The 23,884-nt window shown below is 38.9% G+C and overlaps 1 protein-coding gene across 2 annotated transcripts in view; it reads left to right on the plus strand.

Moving 5' to 3' along the window:
* GNAS (GNAS complex locus) overlaps positions 1-23,884 on the plus strand; it is a 128,782-nt gene that overhangs the window by 60,746 nt on the left and 44,152 nt on the right. For both annotated transcript variants that reach the window (XM_039719127.1, XM_039719128.1), the window contains exons 3-4: positions 20,391-20,445; positions 20,531-20,650. In XM_039719127.1, coding sequence (XP_039575061.1) covers positions 20,391-20,445; positions 20,531-20,650 — 175 coding nt within the window. The remainder of the gene's footprint in view (positions 1-20,390; positions 20,446-20,530; positions 20,651-23,884) is intronic.

The following is a 23,884-nucleotide window of genomic DNA, read 5'->3' on the forward strand; positions in this document are numbered from 1 at the left end:
TCCCCTAACTCTTGGGAACTTGGGATGCTCTGTGCTGCCTCTGTGTTTTGCTTTCACATAATTGGACAGTCTTCACTTTATGTAATTGTATCTTATGCAATCAAATGTTTACTTTCCTTATGTTTATCACCAGAGAACTTGGGAACGTTCTGTTACCTAAGTATCTCTTTGACACTGTAAAATAAGGGGCAAGAAATGAGCGAAAAAGCTTGAGTTCAGTAAAACATTTCTGTGTTCTGTGTAATCATAGGGAGTTGGGGAAAACGCTTTGAAATCATGTAGGCAGCATAATGTCTGACTTTTTCCTCAGTTTTATTCATGCTGAATAAATTTTTTAAAATGTTTTTTTAATTTCTCAACCTAAACCTCTGTATTCTTTACTGAAGTAAATAATAATTCTGATAATAATTTCAGACAAAAAGAAAACAGGAATTTTTTTTTTCCCCACTTAGTTTTTAATAATACTGTTTGGACACAGATTTGTTTTGGGTTTTTTTTTGACTGAATGCAGAAGGTAAAGTTATACATAGGTAGAGAAAATAGAAATATTCTATATCTATTATTCCTTACCCAAAGAAAGTATGTTTCCATCCTGGATAATGCTGCAAACAGAAAAGGAAGTTTGGTGTCTGTTAGAAGGGCAAATATTGGGATCATCTCTGTGTGATTCTGTGATACTGTTATGGAAATAGAATATGGGCATTTTCGATAAACAATGGAGAAAAATCCCCGAGGATATCCTGTGAGAAACTATGGGAAACACCAATTTATATAACTTATTTATAATTATTACTGGGAGGGGTGATCTGATAAGTTGTACTTCAGGAATTTGTTTTAATGCAGCTGAACGTGAGAGAGTCCCGCAGGAGTCAGAGTTTAGATTGTATCTGCAAAACTGGAAAAGGACTCGAAAGTCAATTAGTTAAATTACCTTAGTATGGTTTGGGATGTTTTTGTGGCAAAAAGACAAATGCAGGCTTGGATGACTAAAAAAAAGGGAAAGTGAAATGTAAGTGATAAAGGGGACTTCCAAATCTGATAAGAGTGTTATTAAAATAGTATATCCCATGCTGGTGCCTTCACTTAATGAAGGATGTGGAATTATTGGGAAGGACTTAACGTGGAAAGGAAGCCCCAGGAGTTGTCCCAGGTCTAGAAAAGGAGTGTCCAGACATGATTTCATGGCCTTGTACAGGGGGTGCTGTGTGAGCAAAATGCCTAAAAACGAGGGCAGGCATGAGACTGACTTCCTCAGCATCAGAGATAGTTTATTTCAAATAATTTGTTGGGAAAGAGGAAGCTTCATTTAAGCAAGCTTAGGGAGGCAGAGGTTTATTTTTAAACCCGGTTTCAATCCACCTGAAGATTCAGCTTTGCTGGTGCAGGTGTGTGTGCTGTGGCCTTGGGGGGCACAGAGTCTGATGCACGTGCTGCAAATTCTTCCTTTTCCTGCCCTGAACATTATTATGTATTTGCAATTCTATGTTGGTGTTTGAAGCCTTGAAACCTTTCAGCCCACGGGCATCAGAGAGGTGGGGAGGCGTGGGGGTTGACTTTTGGTTTTGGTTTTTTCCCTGAAGATAATTTTGCTGCTTGTTCTTTTTGTTCTTTTGTCACTGTTCTCACTTCCTCCTGAAGCATCAAAGATGGGGCAGGGTCTGAGGTGATGTCAGAAGATCCTCTTTTGGGCCAGATTGGTTCATTCTTACTCAAGTGATGCAGATAAAGCCAGTTGAAGAGTTTGAGAGAGAAACTCTTTCATTAGGGACTGCTGGGCTTGTTTCCACCTCCTTGGATGATCAGAACAGATTTTTGTAAGCAGTTCTCTGTCCTTGCAGGAGTCCTGCGTGCTCAATCTTACCTCATTTCAAATTGTCACCTTCAGAAATATTTGTTATATTTGAAATTTCATCTCAGCACTGAAGCATATGGAGAAGCACAGTGGTTTTTGAGCCACTGAAAGGCAAAATGAAGTATTCAACTACCCTCTCTGGCCTAAAATTCTTCAAAATACTTACCAAATATGTGTGTTTACTTACCAAATTTCTATTCTGTGCTGTTCCAAACTGCTAGCCCAGGTCAGAGCTCTGGTTCTGAATCTGTTCTGTAGAGGGAGACATGTGTGTGGCTGAGGAGGTGGCTGGCTGGGTTTAGTGCCACTCTGTGATTGTGGATCTCTGTACTTGGAAGGAAACAGCAGAATTTCACCTTAGTGTGGTAGCTCACATCAGTATAGTTTGAGCACGTTAGTGTCTCCTAATGAAACCAAATATAGTTCTCTTCAATTCCATTCATTCTGGACCTTATCTCTCCTTCTGATATGTCTCACTGGTTGCCAAGCAACCTCAACAGTAGTTCTGCACATCCAGCAGCATTAAAAAAAAAAAGTGAGTAGTTGTTGCTGAAAATGAAATGCCTTCTGATGACATGAATGAAGAGAGTTACGAGGGAAGGAAACGAGGAGTGGCGAGTTTGGAGCTGATGTTCTGAAAAAGCTAATAATATTTAGCACTTAAGGAGTGCTTTTTATTTTCCAAGCCCTAATCAAGCAATCGTAACATTATTAAATAAGGACTCTTCTTTCCTTTCAGTGAGTGATGCACAATTATGTTTGTGCTTCCTAGAGCAGAGGGCAGGATTTAATCCCAAGAGTGAAGGAGTTTAGCATATGTATTTCTTTCTCTGACCTGTACTGACTTCCCATGTTTCTAGTTGGACTGCAGATTATCTGGAGGGTTGGGAAGATTTTTCTTTGTGTGTTTGCTGATAAATAGCCAGCACTCTCTGTTTCATGCAGATGCATGTGCAGTGTTTTGGGTTTCATTAAAATATTTATCACTTGCAAGGCCTTCCAAACTAGAGGTATGAAAGATTGTGTGTAGGTCCTTTATTACTTGATAATGCTGTAATGCTTATAAAGCAATAAACAGAATTTACTTTATATTCTGTCTCCTGTGCAAAGTGTGATCTGAGAAGCAAACAATCTCAAAGGAAATCATAAAGGAAGTGGAAGCTGATTTGGGAAAATGATTCTGGTTTTAGGTTATTCAAAAGGAAAACTTTGTGTTTCATGTAGACTGGCCAAAGCAACATTACTGAGGATACACTTAAGTTAGAAAGTATTTGAGTTAAGATTGCCATAATTTATGTTCTTTTTAATTCTGCATACCATTGCCAATGACAGTCCATACAAAAAGGTAATTTTAAATCCTTTCACTAACTCCTAAAAAGCAGTTTTAATTCAAATGTGGGGTTTTTTACAGCAGTTTCTAACACTATGAACACTCACTTTCCCTGTCACAGTCTGCCTGGAATATTACCAAGTTGTGTGTTGTGAAGAGACACCAAGAGACCCTTGCAGGGCTGTCCTACAAGTTCTGGTCTAGAGGACTGTGGGCCCCAGTCACAGTTCATCCTTTCCTTCCCACTTGTGTTTTATTTTTTTTTCCTGAAGATGGTGATCTTGGGAAGATGCTTATTCCATTTCTGAGAGAAGTGTCAATTTATACACGCAGTAGGATGTGTGTGAGTGGTACCCTCTGTGTCTGTGCACACACATCCACGTGTTGGACGTGCTCCAGTGAAGCTTTCTGCTCTCGTTTTTACAGCCTGTGCTTACACACTGCATCTCCACATGGCTGTCCTGACACTGTTCAGGATAAAATGGACAAAATGAGGCAGGGTTGTTGAGGAGGTGTTTGCTCTGTGGTGCAGATAAATACAAAAAATGAGGCTCGGTGTAGAAATCCTTGCAGGGTGGCTTCCTGCCCTCCTGCTGCCCCAGAGGGAAGGTGTTCTGTGGGTACAGTGGTGCTTGGAGCTGCTGCTGACAGAATATACACATTTGGAAGCACTCTGTGTGTTCATCTGAATCACAGACCCAGAGCAGTGCCTGCCTGAGGAGCTGCCTTTTGGTCTGTGTGAGGGGTGGTGAATTGCTCTCCAGTTGCAGTTACAGTGAATTTAAGTTGTTGCTTTTAATGTGAGGACTAGAAACAATACTGGATCATTCTAGGTTTAAGGATAAATTGAATTAAGGACGGCGTACAAAAGAACTATACTTGCAAGTGCTTAAAACACAAGTGAAATGGTTAAAACACAAATGAAAAAACTTCCCAGTGTTATATAGTATTTTTACCACATTCAGCTTCTAAAGGTTATTCGTGTTGGACTAAAATTTCTTTTGACATTCTGCAGCTAATAAAGGTAATTTAGAGATAGAAAAATAGTCTGTGTGTGTGATGCATATACAAAAACTGTTTGCAGTGATAGTATTTTTGTCCTCATCTTCTAAAAGAAGACCAGTCCTAGTTCATGCTTTTTTTGTACGTGGATTTTGGCAGCTGCCTCTTGCCTCTAGGCTTGTATGTAGGTTTGTCCATGCAAGATGTGGGTAATTACTATATGTGTGTATGTATATAGATATATATATATATGTGTGTGTGTGTGTGTGAGTGATGTGTTAGTTGCTGCACCAGTATTGCCATGTAAACTTAGTTGCCCTTTAATAAATATATATATATATGTATGTATTCTCTGTATATCTAGTTTTAAAAGGGTAAATATTATAAACTGGTTGCTCAAGAGCAGCACACTATAAAAAATGTAATAAGCACATCAGTAAAAGTGTTGGAGGTAGTAATAAAACTGCACTATAATCCTTCTGCCAATTTATTGAACTCTAGCTATAGTTATCTATGACAATTAACTGCTGCATGTTGTACATTAACCCTTTGTAAGTAGCTGTATATGCACTGGGTATGGCCTCAGTGCCTTCAACTTTAGATTTTTCTCTTTTTATCCATCTAGCAGCAAAATAGAACACCCATTTACTCTGGGGAGAATGTCTTTGTCACAAAAATAAACATCCTTTTTTGCAAAATGAGAGTAAACATATGACTGAATTCAGATTTTTCATCAGTGTCTTTAAAAGTAATGACACTGCAAAAGGTGATAAACATTTAAACATGGCCATGTCTGCTTCATTGGAACACACAACTCCTGTGCCCTGTTGGGTGTCCAGGAGTGGTTCTGATTCCCAAAGCCATTTCCATGTGCTGGATGTTCCCGAGAGCTGGGCTGTGGTAAGCTCAGGAGTGCAGCTGGCGAGTTGTGTTGCAGGTGGATGATGCTGTGAGGTGAAATTATAAAACATAAAGCATTATTTCTTATTAAATAGAAGAAGTCAGTCTGAGGTTTAAGTTCTCTAAATTCTGTCTTCCAGGAGATGATTGTTTATATTTAAAACATCCTGAAGTTTCCTCAGACTGCTGAAGTGTGTTGGAAGTTGAGACTACAGCATTTTTAATTCAGTTGCTTGTTGCCTTGGCACAGGAGTTCCTATAGATTTAGTGACTGTTCCTGAATTCCAAGAAGATCCTTAAAATGGCAAGCAATTTCGTTTGAAGTTTGGATCTCATGATGTCAATACAGATATGTAGTAAAATATTCCAGGGTGTGGTGATACTTAATCATTAATGATTGAGACTTGGGGCATTTCCTGAATATTAATGCTGGATATGAATGTTGATTGCCTGCAGTGAAATTATCACCCAGATACTTCTCTCCCCTTTCTTTTTTAATTGGTTGCTAATGCAGAAAGGATAAATGCAGAGCTAGGTCAGACAAATATTTGAAATACTCCTGAGGCACAATGCTGAAGACAGAACACTTGCACTACCTTTGTAGCTTGTGGATTTCATAATTATCATGTAGTGTGAAAATGGTTATTTTATTTTTTTCCCCTCTAGTGACTGAATCTGTAGTTACACATCTCAGGCTGTAAGTTGTCCACTGGGATTTTTTCCCTCAGAATCACTTGATAGAATTCAGCATTGTCACAAGCTTCTGGTTTCAAATGATGAAGCTGATGTAGAATTTTCTCTAATTGTGTAAGTTTAACTGCCACTAAAGGTAAACTGATACGATGCCACACCTTGGATGTACTTTAATACTTAATCTGCCCCTTAGGAAAGGATTGACTAGCTCATGTCAGTGCAGTGCTTTATAAAAAACTTACTCATAAAAATGTTTATGGCTAGGTTTGCATTAATATTTTTAGAGAAATGTAGCTTGCTGCCAACACCAACTGTTAATAACCTACTAAAATACATAAGTTAAACATTTCATAAATGTGTTTGGAACACACAGCATGTGCTGTTGGTTGTGTTTTGTTCTAGAAGCCTAAACTCCTGAAAGGTCTCTTTTAATTCCTGCACAGAAGTGCAGGAGGAGGTGCCAGTGAATATCGTTGTGCTGTAGGTACATTGGTGTGCTTATCTGATTTCCAGGTAGCAAATTTGGAGGGCATTTCTGCATATTGTTTGCATGTGTTGAAAATACACTCTTGTACCTGGTGGGAATAAACCTGGTTTATCTTTCTGTGAAACTTCCCACAGAGAAAGAGGTTTTTCAGTGCTGTATGTTAAACATTTGGAAGGACAGCCTTGTCCCTCTTGCATGACAGTGATTGCTGCAGCAGGGTCCATCCTCCCCTTTCTCCTCCCAGTAGCTGGGAAATATCTTCTTACCCCATGGCTAAGGAGCAGCTTCTATTACTTAAATGAAAAAACTGTTTCCTGTAGTCTGTTTTATGTATCTCATAAATAATATATTTTAGAATGTTGTAGATACTGATGAGTCACCAAATTCTTTTAATCAAATCTGTGGTACTGAGCACACATTTTCTGTAGCATAGTGGCATCTGGTCTGCTGAAATTTCTAGGAAGAGAATTTCTAAGAATCAGTGCAACACTAGTTTAGACCAGTGGTTTGTGTAGTCCAGTATTATGTGTCAGAAATGGCACTTGGGGAGGATTAGGAAAAAAGTAGAAGAGATTCTCTGTGATTCCTCTTCAAGTCCTGCCACTGCCACTTCAGGAAGTCCAAGAAGTGAAATTTATAACAAGTTTTGAAGTGAAATCACATTGAGTATGTTTCTTTAAAAAAGCCTACTACTTGAATAATCTTAAAAAATCCTCATTTTCCTTTTGAAGTTTCAAGTTTTCCTTGGTTTTAGATAGAATGCAAATCCAGCAAAACAGTAGTTTTGCCTGGTTTACTACCTCTGGGTTAGCTGGGTGCCACTGGGGTCAGTCACATTCAGGTAGAGCCAAGGTGTCTCCAGCTTCTCAGAGCTTTTGCTGTGGTTTTGTTGAACCCAAGGTAGCAGCTGGTTGGATCAATAATTGTGCCCAAGCAATACTGTTTGAGTAATTTGCAGTATTATACATGCTCTCTCGAGATTGTTCTCTTCAGCTCTGTATAAGTTTCTCATTCAAACAATATTATTTGTATTTAAAGGACTATGTGTTGTGAAAGTAATTGGACAATTATGGCAAGGTGCTGTATATTCTAACTGATGAGCTAAGTATCAGCAAGTAATTTCTCACAGAACTTTTGGCCTAACATTCTCATTCATTACATACTGTCAGCATGAACTGTGTCTTTTACTTTTTTGTTATCATTTAGAAATGTCAGGTCAGGGCCAGGACATGATAATTGTGCCATTGTCACAGTTTGACTTAAATTACAACAATATAACTTCCCTCTTATCAGGGGAAATGAAAATAAATGTGCTTATTCAGGTATAATTAATTTCCAATTTTAAGCTCAGTAAAAGGTCATTCTTCTTACAGGTTGAGTTCAAACATATGTAGATGTTAAATAGAGTAAAATGAAAGTTTCTTCACATTGTGGTTTCCAGACTGTTTAATAAGAGCTGTTTGGAATTTTTCCACTTAATTTATGTTGATTTAGGGAAGTCTGTAGTTTGGATCCAGAATTTGTTTGTCCAAAACATCCATGAACCATTTTGGTTGTAAATGGTACCTTCGTTAAATAAACCCCTTTGGTACTAAAGGTGGTTCCCTGGAAGTCCAGAATCATGGTGGAGTGTGGCCTGAAAGTATTGTTCTCTTACTGTGCATTTTAAGTGAGTGAGTATAATAACAAGTGTAGTATCTAGGTACAGGAACTGTGTTTTGTGTTTTGAGATTCATTTCTACAGCTCCTCTGTATCAAAGGAAGATTTTTTTTCCTCCCTACTTAATCCAAAGCAAAATTATTTCAGAAGTAGCAATACAGAAACTCATGTTTCACTCAATAAATTGACTCCAGCTTTTCTGTACATAGAGCCCTAGATGTCTAGGAAAAAAAAGTGGTATTTTTGGTCTTTTATTTGACAGTGTCTTCTAAAGTCAGGCCAGCAAGAACATCAGGTAGATGCTGTTGCCTGAAACAATATTCCCTGACACTGCTTGAAGAATTTTGCTAATGGGTTTAATGTGGTGCTGACGGTGTCTGTGCTTGGAAGGAAGTGAGGGTATTTTTGTTGTTGTTGCCTGGTAATATTTGGTGTTTACTTACAAATACTTTTCTTATATCATCTTCACTTTTGGTAGTACAAAACTTTTAGTAACTGGAAAAGACATTAAAATACCTGGTATCATATGAAATACAATTATAGAAATCACTGTTGATACTGTCAGGCAGCTATTGCCTGATACTTATTGATAACTGAGATAATTAGTACAAAAATATCTGAGTTGGGGTTTGTTACCAGTGTGATGTAGCCTTTGAGACTGATGGTTTTGGTGTCAAGTTGCTTTTGGAGAAATTCTTTACTCACAAATTTGATTCTTTGAGCTTTTGCCTCATGCTTCCTTTTTCCAGTGCTGGCCTTGAAATTCAGCGTGGTTCATCTCTTTTGCATGGCAAGTTGATTATAAACAATTTCTGTGTTATTTCTGGGCTGTTAGGAGAGTAACTTTGCTTGTCGAAGTGTGCCAGGGTATCTGTGTGTCAATTCACTGGAACTTCACTGAGCAGATGAGAAACGTGTGTTAACAGCTACAATTTTCATTCAACTTTGCTGAGTTCAAAGTTTAATTTGGCTGTACTTAGAGACTGCCTTTCTTAAGATTATAATTTATTGAAGTGATTTTTCATTCCTGTTACTTTGAAGGACTAAAACAGGGAAAACTTTTTCAGAACATAAAACTGGCCAAAACCACTGGCAGTTGCACAAGTAAGGTGCAATGGAAAACTCCTCCTGAAATTTTACATTTTCAGAAGACATAAGTGTTGTTTGTAACAATAGGGGATTTGAAAATATTAGAAAACAAATTTTAGAACTTACAGGGGAGTCTGTGCTTCCTTGACTTCTTTATCTGAAACAACAATCCCAGAAGTTTCCCGTGAGCTATGTAGGAAACGTGAATACTTTGGTTGTTCACTTAACAGATATAAACCATTCCTTTTTCTTTTACACCGAGGGCAGCCTTAACTTGATCTGAATGCCCTTTGCTGTAAGCAAGCCAATGTTACTGTACCTCAGAGCTTTAGGGTTGGAACGTGCTAATCTACAGGGGCGAGTTTGGTGTTCCCTTCCAGCCGTGTTCCAGGAGCTGTTGGAGCAGCTTTGGTGTCAGAGGGCTCAGTGGCACCAGGGACAGGAGGAGACCTTTCCTAAGAAAAAGCAGGTGTTGCCTTAGACCAACAAGCTTTTTACTGCTGAAATCTTTTTTTAGAATGATGCTGAGACTTGTGCAAGATGTTCCCTGCTGGATTTCCTGTGGTGGGTTTGTTTGGTGCCCACAGCAGCATTGCTTTGTCTGAGCACTCCAGCTATGGGGGGCATTCAGCCCCTGTCTCGTGCCACCTTGAGATTTGGCACAGGCTTGTCCCAGCAAAAATTCAGTAGTAAAATTAGTGGTATGGTAGATGCAAAATGAATTAGCAGTGCAGTCAGGTTATTTGAGACTCTGTGTGCAGGAGTTTTGATTTTCTGATCCAAATGCTCTTTCAGTGGCACTAATTCACACCTAATTTTGCTTTTTTTAAAATTCTCATTCTCTCGTGCCATAATATACTTGCTTCTTGCTACACAGATATTAATAAGCAGTTGTGTGACTGTGGCATTAACAAACCTGTATAAACATGAGGCTGAGTATTGATCTGTGAAGCTCCATGTGAGCTGTCATCAGGGGTAACAGAGCTGAATGGTTTATTTCTGGTGCATGTTGGTAGCTTTGCTCTGTTGAGGATTACCTGCTCACTGACACTTGTGCCAGAGGTAAGGGAAGATCAATTAACAGCGAGTGGGACTCTGGAAAAAATACTTTAAAACCACCCTGAATGGAGAAGAAACTGCTCTGAATTCCAGTTTGGAACAGAATTGAAGTGTGGCTGTGTTTGAGTGTAGAGTAACAGCCCTGATTAACCAGTGGATTGCTGGAAGCTGTGAGGGCAAACGCTCAAGATAAAGCACATTCCTTGTTTTAAAGATGCCCAATGTGGCAAAAGCATTGGACATATTAATGTGAAATAAAGACAACTTTAGCTGAGTGCTGTGTGTGATGCTGAGGATTTCACTGAGACAAGCTCAGCTTTTTTGCAAGCAGGGTCTGTGGTGTTTTTTTTGTTTTGGTTTACTTTTGTTTCTCTTTTAATAACGTTACAGTTCTGGTAAAAAGTGGAAATTCTGCAGTAACATAGTTTAAAAGCATTTTCTTTCTTTTGAATTGCGTTTAATGGAATTTTTAACTTCCCTGGTAGTGTACTTCATTTGCTGTAAAATCCATCTCATAAGTAGTGGTATATAATTCCCTTGCTGCAGATATTTCAGAATGCATAGTCCACCCAGAAGATACTTGGTTTAGTGTTCTTTCTGCTGTTTGTTTACCAACAAGTAAAAAAACCTCAAACAAACAAACAGAAAACCAAGAAGAACATAATCTGTAAGTGATTTCTCGAATTGTTCCATTCTTCTCTTTCTTAGCAAATGATTTTATGAGACTTAGTCACATGTTGTGGAGCTGTATTAAGATAAAACAAGACCAAGATTTTCTAGTGAGTGGTTTAGAGATGGAGTAAGTCACCACTGATTTAGAATGTTCTAGCTAGAAATTCGCAGAGCAGGTGTGGGTTTTCACATCCTTAATACTGGCTGTGTAAAATACTTAAAAGAAATCCCAATTTTAGTTAAAGGCACAAATTTGCAGCAGCTTTGAAAATTGAAAATAAATGTTAGACAGGAATTACTGCAGCATTGAGCCTGTTGCAATTGGACACATATGAGGTAAGGAAGGCTGTAGTACTGATGCTTGCAAACTGCAACCAGGAGCATCTTATTTAAGAGTGTTACTAGTGGCTAAATTTTTGTGTATTTAATTAATCTCCCTATTTAAAAGCAAAGCATGATGGGCAGAGGTGACTCAGAGCTGTCAGAGAAAAAGAAGGGCAAAATGAATATTTGTGGACTTCTTGTACATGAGATCCCTCATCGTATTTTGTCTTCAAAGGCTGTGGAAGAACTTCCATCTCTGAGTTTACATAAGCATAGCTGAGTTCAACTTATGGTAAATTTTGCTCTCAAAGCATTTATAACTTAATTGCTCAGTGGGAGAATGCTGAATTTTCTCCATGTAACATAGACCATGGAGCATTCTTAAAGGTTCTGGGCGTTCTGGCCCCCATCCATCACAGTACTTAAACCATGAGTAGCCCTATTAAAGTTGATAGAATTACTCATGTGCTTAAAATTAAACATGTGCTTAAGTGCTTTGATGGATTAGAGCCAAAGTTGTCAGCACCTTGCTTTGTTGTGTGCTGAGTTACACCTGCCTCTCCATGCCCTGGCCGGGGTCTTCAAGGGACACATTTTCAGATTTGCTCATTCCAATATTTAGCTGCTCTGTGTCCTAAAATTGCAATTTATGTGCACAGCCATAGTAACTTCATACACAGTCTGGAAGTATAAATACACAGCTACAACTCTCGAAATCTGTCAGGCCTTGACAAATTCCACAAGATCTTTTTCTGGATGTTTCAGAGGAAACTTTATGCTAAGTCTTTACATAGAAACATGGCATCTATAATGTTTCTCAGAAAACTATCTTTCTACTGAAATTTGTATTTTAATAAAGTGTACAATGGACATCACCATTTAGGTGTGTCAGCACATTCTTAAGAATGACTGTGAACTTGAACTTCCCAAAATCAGAGATCAGTAGGGGCTATTCTAGTTTCTGCTGATAATGCTGAGTCTGTAATTCTTTGAGGCTTATGAGCAAAGTCGCATGTACCTGACAGCTCTTTATCTTTGAAGATAACTGTGGAAATCTTCCTTATTTCAGACTTTGTCCATGGTAGAAATTCTGGATTTAACAGCTCTGAAGGAAAGACTTAATTCAGTGACTGCAGTTCAACACTGTTTTAAGAAAGTGTGGTGAACAAAGCATTTAATGTTAATATATCTTTGAAATATTAACTTTCAGTGACAGCTGCCTAGTTTAAAAAGCAGCTCCTTTTTTTCTTGTCCAAGTAGTTCCCCCTGGTTTTTTGGGTCTACATCCCCTGCCTTAACTGCTTTCCTATTCAGGTTGTCATTCTGAACTTATGAGCTACCAATACTAAATCCTACAGCATTTAGAAAATGTTAAGGGTTTGGGTCATTGAGAGTTTAATGGAATCTTTTAGAAGTACCGGGGGAAAAGGGTGAAATACATTAGATAACTGCTTTTTATTTGAGTGAGGCAAAAACCCTTGCCTTTTGTCACTGCTAGAGGCAACCACCTTCCAGATCATCTGTCTACAATGTCACATGCCAGAAGTGTTTCAGATGATAACAGAGATCATAACCACTAAAACAAAAATATCAAGGGATTTTCAGGACCAGCCATTTTCCACCTGTCTCATCACTGCCTTCCCTACTGCATTGCATCCTGCTTTGGCTGCTCTGTGTTTACACTCACTTGGCATCCACTGTTCCAGCCATTTTTATTTTAGGGCTTCTTTCCATTTAATATTGGCACATAGCCAGCTGTGTACTTTTTCAGCTTTAAGTAGCACTGAGGTCATCAGCCATTATAGGAGCTATTCCTCTCATTCTTGTGCACAAACCCCAGAAGAGCTCTGGGATGTGATTGCCTTCTCTTCCAAAGCTTCCTACCCAGTCCTGGCTGAAGAAGTTACTGGAATGCAGGCATTAGCAAAGCAGCTTCAGAGCAAATGGCACACGTAGGAAACTCATCAAATTGATATTTCAAAGGTTGGACAAAAGTGCTTTGAAAGTGAGAACTAAGGTGAGAACAGGAGCCCCCCACGAGGCTGCTGCTACCTGCCTGTGTTTGAAAGCAAAGGATGAGGCGATGAAAATGGCACAGATTTAACATTTAGCACAGCAAACGGCCCAGATTTAGCCCAGGTGCTGTTCATCCACGGGTATGCAGTGCCTGGGCACTGTATACTCTCACAGTAGTATTTTTTCTGGGCATGCAGAGATGGAGGAGAACCCAGGAGGTGATTCTGGTCTGAGGGGTGGCTGTCCAAACACAGCCTGGAACAGCAGAGGGGACAATCCTGAGAGGCGTCGTGTGCTGTATGTCAGTGCTGCTGCACAGCTGGGCAGAAGTGTTTTAAAAAAAAAAGTGATGTGCAATGGACATTTCCTTTATTCTGTGTTAATAATGGCTACATTCACAATAGTTAAATAAATAATTAAAAAGGTCTCTGCTTCCTGACAGCAGTTTGATTGTCTCGAAGTAGTGGATTGTACAAGGCAAGATGATTCAGCAATTTGCCTTGAGTCCTCCCGTTCCTGCCGGTTCTGAGGCGTCCTTCCGGACCAGAAAGGAACCACAGTGTCCTCTGAAGACTCTCCAGCCTTGTTAATTATTGTATCAAGTGTCTAGAGAGAATGCTAGACTTCTGAGGACACCTTTTATTGCAATATGCTTTAATTACCTGTACTAAGAGCAAGAAAATGACACCAGTGTGTTCCCCTCTGAATGCCTGGGGAGCTACAGGCAGGGTTTGCAATTTACAGAGGTGTTTAATTGCACAGCAGGAACTGAAGGGCCTTTGTCAAGCTCGTACATCACAGAGCTCTTTGTGACCAACTCTATTTTCATCCCTTACCTAAACTATTGCTAGTTAATTAGTTGAGGTAAATGGAGCAGGATAAGCAGAATTATGCTTCTTAATATTGTGTCTGTGATGGTCTCTTTGTGCCACTAACAGGTATAAAAGGACTGTAAACCAGTTAAACTGGTTTTATGTAGGAATTTGCAAAGCTGAAGGGGAGCCTCAAGGTGGCTTAGAGCCAGAATAGCATCTCTGTGCCACATCCACCTGGGCAGGTGGTATGACCAGGGAGCCACGTGCCTGTGCCAGAGTCCTGGAACTTCATCAGGAGCAAAGTCTGCCCACAGCCAGTCTTTGCATCAGAATATCCATCGAGGCAGAATAAAGTTACCCTTTCACCTTTGCACTTGGGGTATCACAGGGAGCAGAGATAAAACAAACCTAAAAATTTAGTTTATTAGTTTATATTCAGGGATGTCTTTTTTAGGGTTTGGTATAATGTCATTGTGGTACCATTCCCAAGTCACATCTCAGCCTCTAACACTGCAACGTAAATAATGATCAAAAATGACAATTTCTGCTTTCACAGAGCTGTGATGTGATTTTTCTAATCAACAGTTCAGTAATTTGTGTTTCTTGACTTCTGACTTGGAGAGTGATTCTGTCATTCCATTAACAGAAGGCGTCTCTTTGTGCTTGTATTTCTTATCATATGTTCACATGTTTATGGGTGCATGGTAAGATGTGTGTGTTACTCATGGAGAAAAATATTGCAATGTATTAAAACAAGCAGTGGTAAAGCAATTTGCATTGCTTTTCACAATCTTTAAAAGGGAACTTGTAGAAACCCTTTTTGTATTGTCTGCTCCATACATTGCATCACATACTGTGTGAGAAAGTGATTATGCTTCAGGGGATAATTGAACTAAGTTCTCTCAAATAATTTAGGTCACAGTTAGATCAACATAATCAATTTTTAACTGTGTCTTTAATTCAAAGTATATAATGACAAAATTATTCATCCTGTTGGGTTTTTATTTTTTCCAAAAAGTGTTCTGTATTTACAGAGAAAGCAAATAGTTGATTCTCATAGCTGTTATTTTTCTAATATTGAAAGATCTTTGGTAGCTGAATGGTACAGTGTGTTGATACCTGGAATTTTGGAGAAGTAAAATGAAGAATTTTCGTAGTGAAATAGGTGTTGGGGTGGAGAAAAGGTGGTGCAGGAGGAACAGCATAGTGGTAGAGAGGGAACACTGCTCTGCAGGAGGGTCTCACACTTCCAGGGAGATGCTCAGTCCCTGTGTGGTCAGAGTTACCAGCACACCCTGACTGTGAAGTGCTTTTTAGGGTGCATTGTGTCAGCTTCCTGTGCCTTGGGGTACCATTTCATTTTACCAGGTGCTGACCAAGAGCAAAGCATTAACATGGTTAGAAAAATCTCTTTGAGCTCTGCTGCAGGTGAGGACCCAGGTAAATCCTATTTCCTGTGCAGCTGCAGCTCCTGCCCCATGGCACTGCAAGGGTTTGTCAGAACAAACCAGAAAAATCTCTTTGAAGCTGGCAGAACACTGAGCAGTGTGATAGCAATGGTGTTGAGTTTGCAGAAGATACCTAGTGGGTTTTGCTATTGCATTTTAGCAGTTTTGTCTGTAAAACTGGTCCTTTGTCACAGGTCTCAGATGAATTATTTCAGCTTCACTCCGAATACTCTGGCAACTGCTTTTCCCCATTTTCAAGTGCCTCTAACTTGGCCTCTGCCCTCTTTGCTGTTCTAGCTGTTATATTTTGAGGTAATTGCCATGTTCTGTTAGAAATAACCCAGGCTGAAACAAATTTATCTTTTAGTTGAATTGTAAAGTACTGCACGATTTTTGTCATGTGGATTGGTAGCAAAGCCTTAATTGAATTTCCTTGCTCGTGGTCTTGTGTCTGAAGATCTTGACTGCACAGCTCTGTTTCTGTGAGGTGGATTGGCAGGTAGTGCTCTTAGTTTCCATAAAGTTCAGTAAATAAATTTTAATGCAGATTTTATGGAATATTTATTAAACCCATCAGCATGTTTCACTGCATCAAAGACACTTTATTTAGATGAATAGGCATGTTTAAATCCCACGTGCTTGTGAAGTGCATGACTGCTTGTCAAAGAGCTGAGTTGTGTTTTAAAACAAAATGGATCTATTAAGTTTTCTGTGGCTGTCAGTGTGTAATTGATGGGCTTCTGAAGGTGAGAAGGGGACAGCCCGTGGCTGCTTCCCTGGGCATTCCCATTTGTTGGCAATACCTGAAAAAGCAGGGGGCTGCACCTGTGTGGAACACAGCAATGTCATTTTCTACCATAAAAAGTCAGAGGCAAATGAATTGCTTTGTAAGATTTTCATTCTGGCTCTTGCACTTGCAAATTGACTCACTGAGTGCAGTGCTGTGCCTGGGGAAGGGAAGCCTTGCCCTGTGCAGTTGTTCTGTCAGCAGGTTCAGTGGAGTCTGACTGCTTCAGAAATGAAGGTGATTTATGCATTACACCAGTCCCCGAAGGTGAGAGAGGCTGCCTGTTTACAGCCTTGTAAAGGAGACAAAGGCTCTGCATGAACACTCTCTGACTACATTTTAATATGCCCTATTAAAATAGTCTATATATTCTCCAGACTGCAGAACTCTCCAAGGTTTCCTAATGTGTCTGCACTGACCCAAAAATTCAGACTTCTTTGCTTTTAGGAATTAGATTAATGGCATGAAGGTGTCCCATCATCCCTGTTCATCCATCTGTGTCCCCCCCCTAATTCTTTTAACGTGTTTTGTTGTTAGAATTAACTTCAGCACCCCTTTTTAAAATTACTTTTCTACCTGGGAGGCGCAGAAGTTTTCAGGGTGAACTGAATCTTTATCCTCTGCAATGTTCTTTTTAAACTTGAAGTATTTTTTCCAAGTAGTGGTCATTTGTATTACCTGTAAAGTAAACAAGAAATGAACATTGAAATTAAATTACTTTGCTTTCTGATGATCTGTTTGTTAATGTGTTCTTTGTGGAAGATTTGATAAAGTCTGAGTAAAAATGTTGCCTTTTTAATAGTAAAGCTCAGCCACAGGTGGAGAAGTTCTCTATGAAATACTGATTAGGCTGGTTTTCAAGGAATATTTGATTTTTCTGACCTTTGATGTCATTCTCATTTAATGTTACTTAAATTAAAATGTCATATTTTTTTGTAGTACCTAAAATAGACTTTATTAGTTTTCCTGAAAGCTATGTGCAGCTTTTCTTTGGCCCATTTAAATATTGAAAACAGCAGGATTTGAGATTTTTCTTCTAATCCTCAACTAATAGAGTTTAATGCTTTGTTTGGCCTACCTTGCACAGCCTAAGCAAAAGTTTTAAACAAGATTAAAAATATGACCTTATTAACCCATGACATCTAAAGATACAGAACAGGCCTGCAGAGACATCAGTCATTCCTTGGCCAGGGGAGCTTTGGTGCCATTCCCAAACTACTCAGGATGTTCCAGAGGAAAACATTTTGGCAGCCCAGCTTTTTTTTTTTTTATTCTTTTGTGGTTTTGTGCCAGCACCTGGGAATGAGAAATTAAAAAGGAAAGAATCTAAGCTGAATATTTAGTCTTTGTGGTTGTGGAAAATAAAGTTGGAGTACTTCTGGAAATTTGAGGTGCAACCTGGCTGGGTGTCTAAAAAAAAAAAAAAAAAAAATTGACAATTTGGCAGAGCAATGGGATGTTGGTTTTGTGTGCTTCACCTCATTAGTCCCTGAGTAAAATGAGTGTCACCCTTTTAGGGCTCTTTTGGGTTTTTTTTGTGAGAAGTTAGAGTTGTTTGTAAGCTGCTGTTGGATGGGTGATTGATGAGTGCTGAGTTCCAGAAGAATAAAGTGTCTCATTGTCATGGAAAGTTTATGTCTAGTAAACATTACAAAACACAAAACCCAGTGATACATTCACTGCTGTGTAATGGGATTCCTTGTTTACTGGGCAGGCTATAGGGCCATGGCAACAACACCAGAAATAGGAACTATGAGTATCCTTGTTGTAAGGATGATGATGGTTATCAGGCACTTTGTTAATTGCTGCAGGTTAACGTTTCTCCGTATTCATTATCACTTAGCAGTGAGAGGATCAGCCACGAGGTGTAAATGTGGAAGTTTGACTGAAATCTTTAATTAAAATAATGAGGTTTATAGTATGGCGTGGAAGAGTCAGGTCAATGTGCACCTCATTGATGCTTTGAGACAATTAACAGCAAGTGTTCCAGGGAAGGGAGAATAACCAGAGTTTGCTTATAAACAATGCAAACTCCCTAAACTTCTTTTTTTCTAGTGATATTCAAAACCAAAGCAAAATGAGTGCTAATTCCTTCAAAATACTGGTATCTTGCTTGGCTTTCATCATATCAGTTGCCCTTTTGATCTAAACAGGGCAAAATCTGGATCCATGTTCTTTCAGGTCAAGATCCTGCTGAAATTTGGAGGCAGAATAAAAGCCAGACAAATTGCTTACACTGTCATTGATAAACACTTCCTGCTTTCATACCATTATTTACATTTTTAAATAATTAAACATGCTTTTTAAAAACTGAAAGTGGATGGTGGCTTTGCAACCATGTGTGCACTGCTGAAAAACAGAATATTTGTGCACCCTGCATCTTGGTTGTGGAATGGAGAGTTTGTCAAGAGCTGGGGATGTAGAAGAAGTTGGGAAGAGAGTGAAAAGCCCTTAGTTTTTTCTCTCTTACCCTATTTTATTTTCCTTAATTTGGTGTGTTTGGCCTTTCTTGGCTCGCTGCCTTGTTCTCATCAGCAGTGCCAAATCTCTGTAATAAAAACCTGGTAATTTTCAGGAATAAGATGGTCTGTAGGTAGGTAAAGAAGTCTAGGAAAACATTGAATTTTCATCTGATTATTGATCATTCAATTCTCTCTCTGCCTCAAGCTTCACTGACCTTCCTGTCCCTGCCCCAAACTTCTGAGGACCTGAGTCAGTGAGGAGCTGATGTTTTGGGATAATCACATTTGTGTTTATTGGGGTTGTGCTGCTGATTCAGAGCCATTCCCCGTGCAGCAGATCCTTGGCATGGTGGTGTTCTCTTTGACACTGTCTTTTACAAAAGTTGCATTAATTTTTCATTTGATAGCCAAAATTCCCACCACTCCTAGATGCCTGTGTCTGCCTTGTTATTGAAGTAGTCTTTTTTTTTTTCCTGCTGTTCTTCTGCATTCTTGATTGGTGAATATGCTTTCAGTTTCATTTTGGTTTTTGGCTGTGAGTAATTATAGAAAGGAAAACGTGATAAAAAGCTTTTGCATATGCTTACTGAATTAACTCCATAAAATGAAGTTTTCAGGCTGTGGTCTGTAAGCTGAAACTGAGTTACTATCTTTAAAAGGGTAAAAAAAGGAAATGCTGTTGATAGTTCATAGTCTCTGGGACACTGTGCTGGAAAATGTTAGTTTTCAAAATGAAAAAAAAAATTTTGAATGTTGATATAAATATTCCATAATCAAAGAGTCCTGTAAAAGCAGTTCAATGAAGATTAAAAGGTCACTTAGACAGTTTAGCTGGCTTTTTTTAGTAATTACATGGCTAACTTGGTTTCCCTCAAAGTAGTGATTTTATGCTGTTTACAGCAAGAAATTAATAATGTGAAAAATTTTATCATAATGCTTTGCAATTAAGCTACTGTTTACAGGCTCGGTGCTAGTAGTACTTTTAGGGTGCTAATTCCTGGTTATACCCAATGTTTGCATTTCGTTTGATTGCACTATTTAGCATTGAAATTTCCTGTTGTCAGGTTTGACACAAAATGCAGAGCAGGGGAGCAGAGGGGTGGTTTGCACTGTCCTGCTCCAGCCTGGTAATGTGCCTGCAGTTAATCCCAAATGCCAGTGCTCATTCCAAGTGGTTTTCTAGCCTCCTCCTCTGCTTCTAGCCAAGGATGATTTTCTATACCTGGATTAACCCTTCACTGTTATGTTTCACATCCAGACTGTTTGAATGTCTTGTGTCAGGTCGAGTGCTGTGCTGTGGTTTGTTCTGCTAAGGTATCGTTTTTGTGATTTAACTTTTTTGTGCTTTGAGGTCTTTTGGTCTCCTTTCTTTTGTTTCTACTTTTAGTAACTCACCTTTTTTTTCTTTTCTGTTTGTTTCCAGTGTATACTTTCCTAAAGAACTTTCACGTATGTTTAGTATTTTGCATTCAAATGAATCAAAATCTGTTTGATTCTGCAGAATGTCTTAGTCCCAGTCTAAGGCTGTAGTAAGTTTTTATTAAAGCATAATTAGACACTGATTTTTGGATGCAAATAGATGATACTGCTTAAAATAGATGCAAATAGATGTTACTGCTTAAGTAGAAAAGTTTTGAGATATTTAAATGAGTCTATCTACAAAAGTCTTCTGTGACTGAAAGCACTTTAGGCAATACAGCTTTAATAGAATAGTTTTCAAGTTCATGTTGTGTTTTAAAAAGGTATTCTGCTTTTGTGGGTTATAAATTTAACAACGTGTCTTTTTTATTACAGGGAGAAGAAAATGAAAATCCAGGATATTAAAAACAATATTAAAGAAGCTATAGAGGTAAACCTACAAGCTATTGTTTTTTAACTATTCCAGGTGGCTATTTAGACACTCTCTGCAATATTTTACTTGTGTTTCTTTGCAGACAATAGTGACAGCAATGGGCAATTTGGCACCTCCAGTGGAACTAGCCAATCCAGAGAACCAGTTTCGAATCGACTACATCTTAAATTTAGCAAACCAGATAGACTTCGATTTCCCTCCGGTGAGTAATTCACAGGCAGCCATGCCTTCTTGCAAATGATTGTATTTCACTGCCCTGTAGTAAATATTTCCCCAGAACAGTGAGCTGCTCTCTGGGAATTATTGCAGTAGGTGCCTTTGATGAGTGCTAATCAAATTTACAGCAACACAGCCAGAATATTCCAGCTGATCCTTCAGGAACATGGAGGCTCTTGCCTGCTTTTTGTGCTCTGGGGAAAGAATTAGCCACAGAGATGGACAGTGCTGGGTGTAAAGTTTGGATGTTTGGGAATTGTCCTGCCCAAAAGGAGTGGAGATACACACAGCACACTCTTGATGATTATTAGCTGGTGTTTAATGATGCTGATTTCCCTCTTCTGGAAGAGCAGTGGAGTTTTCTGACTGATTCAGACTGTGTCAGCCAGGCTCTGCAGAGGCTCCCTTGTCCCAGCCCTCCCAGTCCTGGTTAATCATTCGAGGTGCCAGCAGACCAGAGTAAATGCAGAAAGGATAATTATTTAGTTGATGATACAACTTTGTGCCCACTCACGGTGATTAATTTGTCCTGTATCTGAACCAGACTTGTAGCAGAAGCCCATGAAAATACAGTTTGCAAACACTGAACACTTAAACACTGAGAAGATATTTTTGTTAATTGCCATGAATACCTTTTACTTGCAGTAGTGCAGGAGTGTTTCAAAATTTGTATTTCTCTCTCTGTGCACTGTTCCAGGGAGCTGAGGGGAGGAATTATGATGATGTATCAAAAATCATGATCTATTTACACCAAAATTTTGTGTCCAGCAGTCCCAAATGCTGGAAATTAAAGTGCAAGTGCAAATAGCAGTAAGATGTGGGATAGTTTGCACCACAGCAATTCATAATTCAGTTTGTAATTCTTGATATGTAAACATTATTGAACAAGCTGGTCTGTGAGACCAACAACAGTTACCTTTTCCAAATGTTGCTGCTTCTAGGAATTTCTCTGCTTTGGTCAGTCTTTATCAAAAGAAAAATAACCAACCAAACAAACTCACATGCTTTGTGTACAAGGCAGAAGTCAGGTGACTTTAGCAGTTAATTGGAAATACTGCACTGTAATCTTCCAATCATTTTCTGTGTAACAGGCACAGACAGGTTGGTGGAAGGGGATGTATGGTTCTCTCGAGCACATAAAATGTAGTCATTGTCATTTTGTCTTAAAGCATCTTAAATTTGAGATTTTGAGATTTTTAACTTCACACCTCTGTAATTTAGACATTTGTCAGTGTTATTCACAGAAATACTCAGTGCTTTAATGGATGATCTCTCCTGCTGGGGGCACAGAAAAATTCATGCTTTGAAGGTAGTTTTTGGAGAATATTTCAGAGAGAAGACAGTGGTTCCTTGCTCCACCCTCTGTGCTTTTGCACTGGCTGTGTGCCCACAGCTCTCCTACTGCCTTGTTTGTGCTGTTCAGGTTCTGATCTGTAACAATGCTGCAACAAGTTCCTGTGACCTGCCTCGTACTGAAATGCTGGATTTTCCATGTATCTTCTATCTCAGAGGTCTTTTTTTTCTTCCATTCAATTGGAGTGCAGTGATTTCTTTTAATTTTCCCTTTTTTCCACTGAGAGCAGGGTGTAATTGTGTGACTTACAAGGTCTATAAATAATTCCAAGTTCAGTGAAGAGTCTTTGAGGTGTTGAATGACACACAACTTCAGGAATAACTGTGCTCCAATAAAACTAGTTTTTCTTCTCTGAGCAAAGGTATTGTCTTAAATTTTTAAGCCCTGAGTCTACAGAGGTTTAGGTGTGTGCATAACTTTGACTGGTGGCTTACTTCATTGGCATGATTAACTATTTCATATGTAAATGTTTGTAGGGTTGAGGTTTTAAACTGGAGATGCATTAGCCACAGATGTTGAAGGACTATTGTTGGCTCTTTCTGCCCTCAGTGATTATATAAGTTATTTCTGAGTTTGTTTGAATGTAGGTTGTAGTCCTTTGGTACCTGGAAAACTGAACCTGCATTTTAATTGCATGATTTAAATCAAGTAAAGATCTAGAGTGTCCCTAGATGCCAGCTCTCAGTGCATAGGGACAGAAATCACAGTCCTGGAGTACCACTGTAAAAATAATTTTGATTTTGTTACAGATTAGTTAAAAGCTAATGGAACAAAAAATAATTTTATGGAAGCAGAAAGGACAGCCTGTGCTGGTTATGCTTTAAATCTAAGGAGATCTCCATCATCTGCTTCCTCCTCCAGTACACTGGGGGAAGAATTTCATAAACCTTTTCCTACACAGAGTATTGGTTGGGAAGGAGGGAGGGGATTTTTTAGCAATGATAGCCTTGTATAAATTTGTCTGGTTTGAGCTGCAGAACTTGCTTTCTGCCTCTTGCATTTTCTTCATGGAAAATCACATTTCAGCTGGCTGGAGCACATACTTTCCTCAGTGTGGTGTTTGATGCTCTTCTCTGCTCTAGGGAGAACATGAGGTGGGGAGCAGGAACACTCATGTCCCAAGGGGATATTCCTTGAGGGCTGCAAGTACTCAGGACTGTACTCCTAAATACAGGGCTGTTCTGCTTCCCTTCAAATGCCCATTCTTCTTTTCCTAAACATTAATTTGGGTTGCTCTCCTGAAGAGAATGCACTGACATAGAGGCCAGCACAAGGATTGTGGGATTTCTTCTCCAGCTACACCAGATCATCATCTTCATGAAGGAGCAGTTGAAATGAATTTTAAAGTGGAGGCCAAAATCTGCGTTTATAATTCCCCGTGGAACAGGTGGAGCTGGAATGCAGGTCTCCTAACAGCAAGGTTCAGTGTAATGTGAAAGGCAGAATAAAAGTCAGGAAGAATGTAGGAGCTTTGCAGTGTGATAAATATTGGGATCTGACTCTACATGTAAATTAGGATTCAAAGAGCAACTTTTGTATTCTGATATTCTAATTCTTTTCTTAGTCTGGGTCTCCATCTGTTTGCTTTGCAGTTTTTGACTTACAGGAAGTGTGTGTCATTTGTGTAGACCATATTGTTTTGAATTAAAAAAACCTAAAAAACAACAGCTTGAGTTAAAAATAATGTTGGTACAGTGTAATGCTAGGTTAAACATCCCCTTTAAAACTGAAAATTTACTATGTTGGAGATTATTAATTCAGCACAGTTGGTATTAAGAAATTAAATTTTTGAATACAAGTAGTAGCATATGGAGAAAGGCAAAACATAGTATTGACTGGAAGGAATTCTGTCCACATAATCATGTT

This window comes from Passer montanus, unplaced genomic scaffold (genome assembly GCF_014805655.1).
Source record: "Passer montanus isolate IOZ18808 unplaced genomic scaffold, ASM1480565v1 scaffold41, whole genome shotgun sequence".
Lineage (NCBI taxonomy): Eukaryota > Metazoa > Chordata > Aves > Passeriformes > Passeridae > Passer > Passer montanus.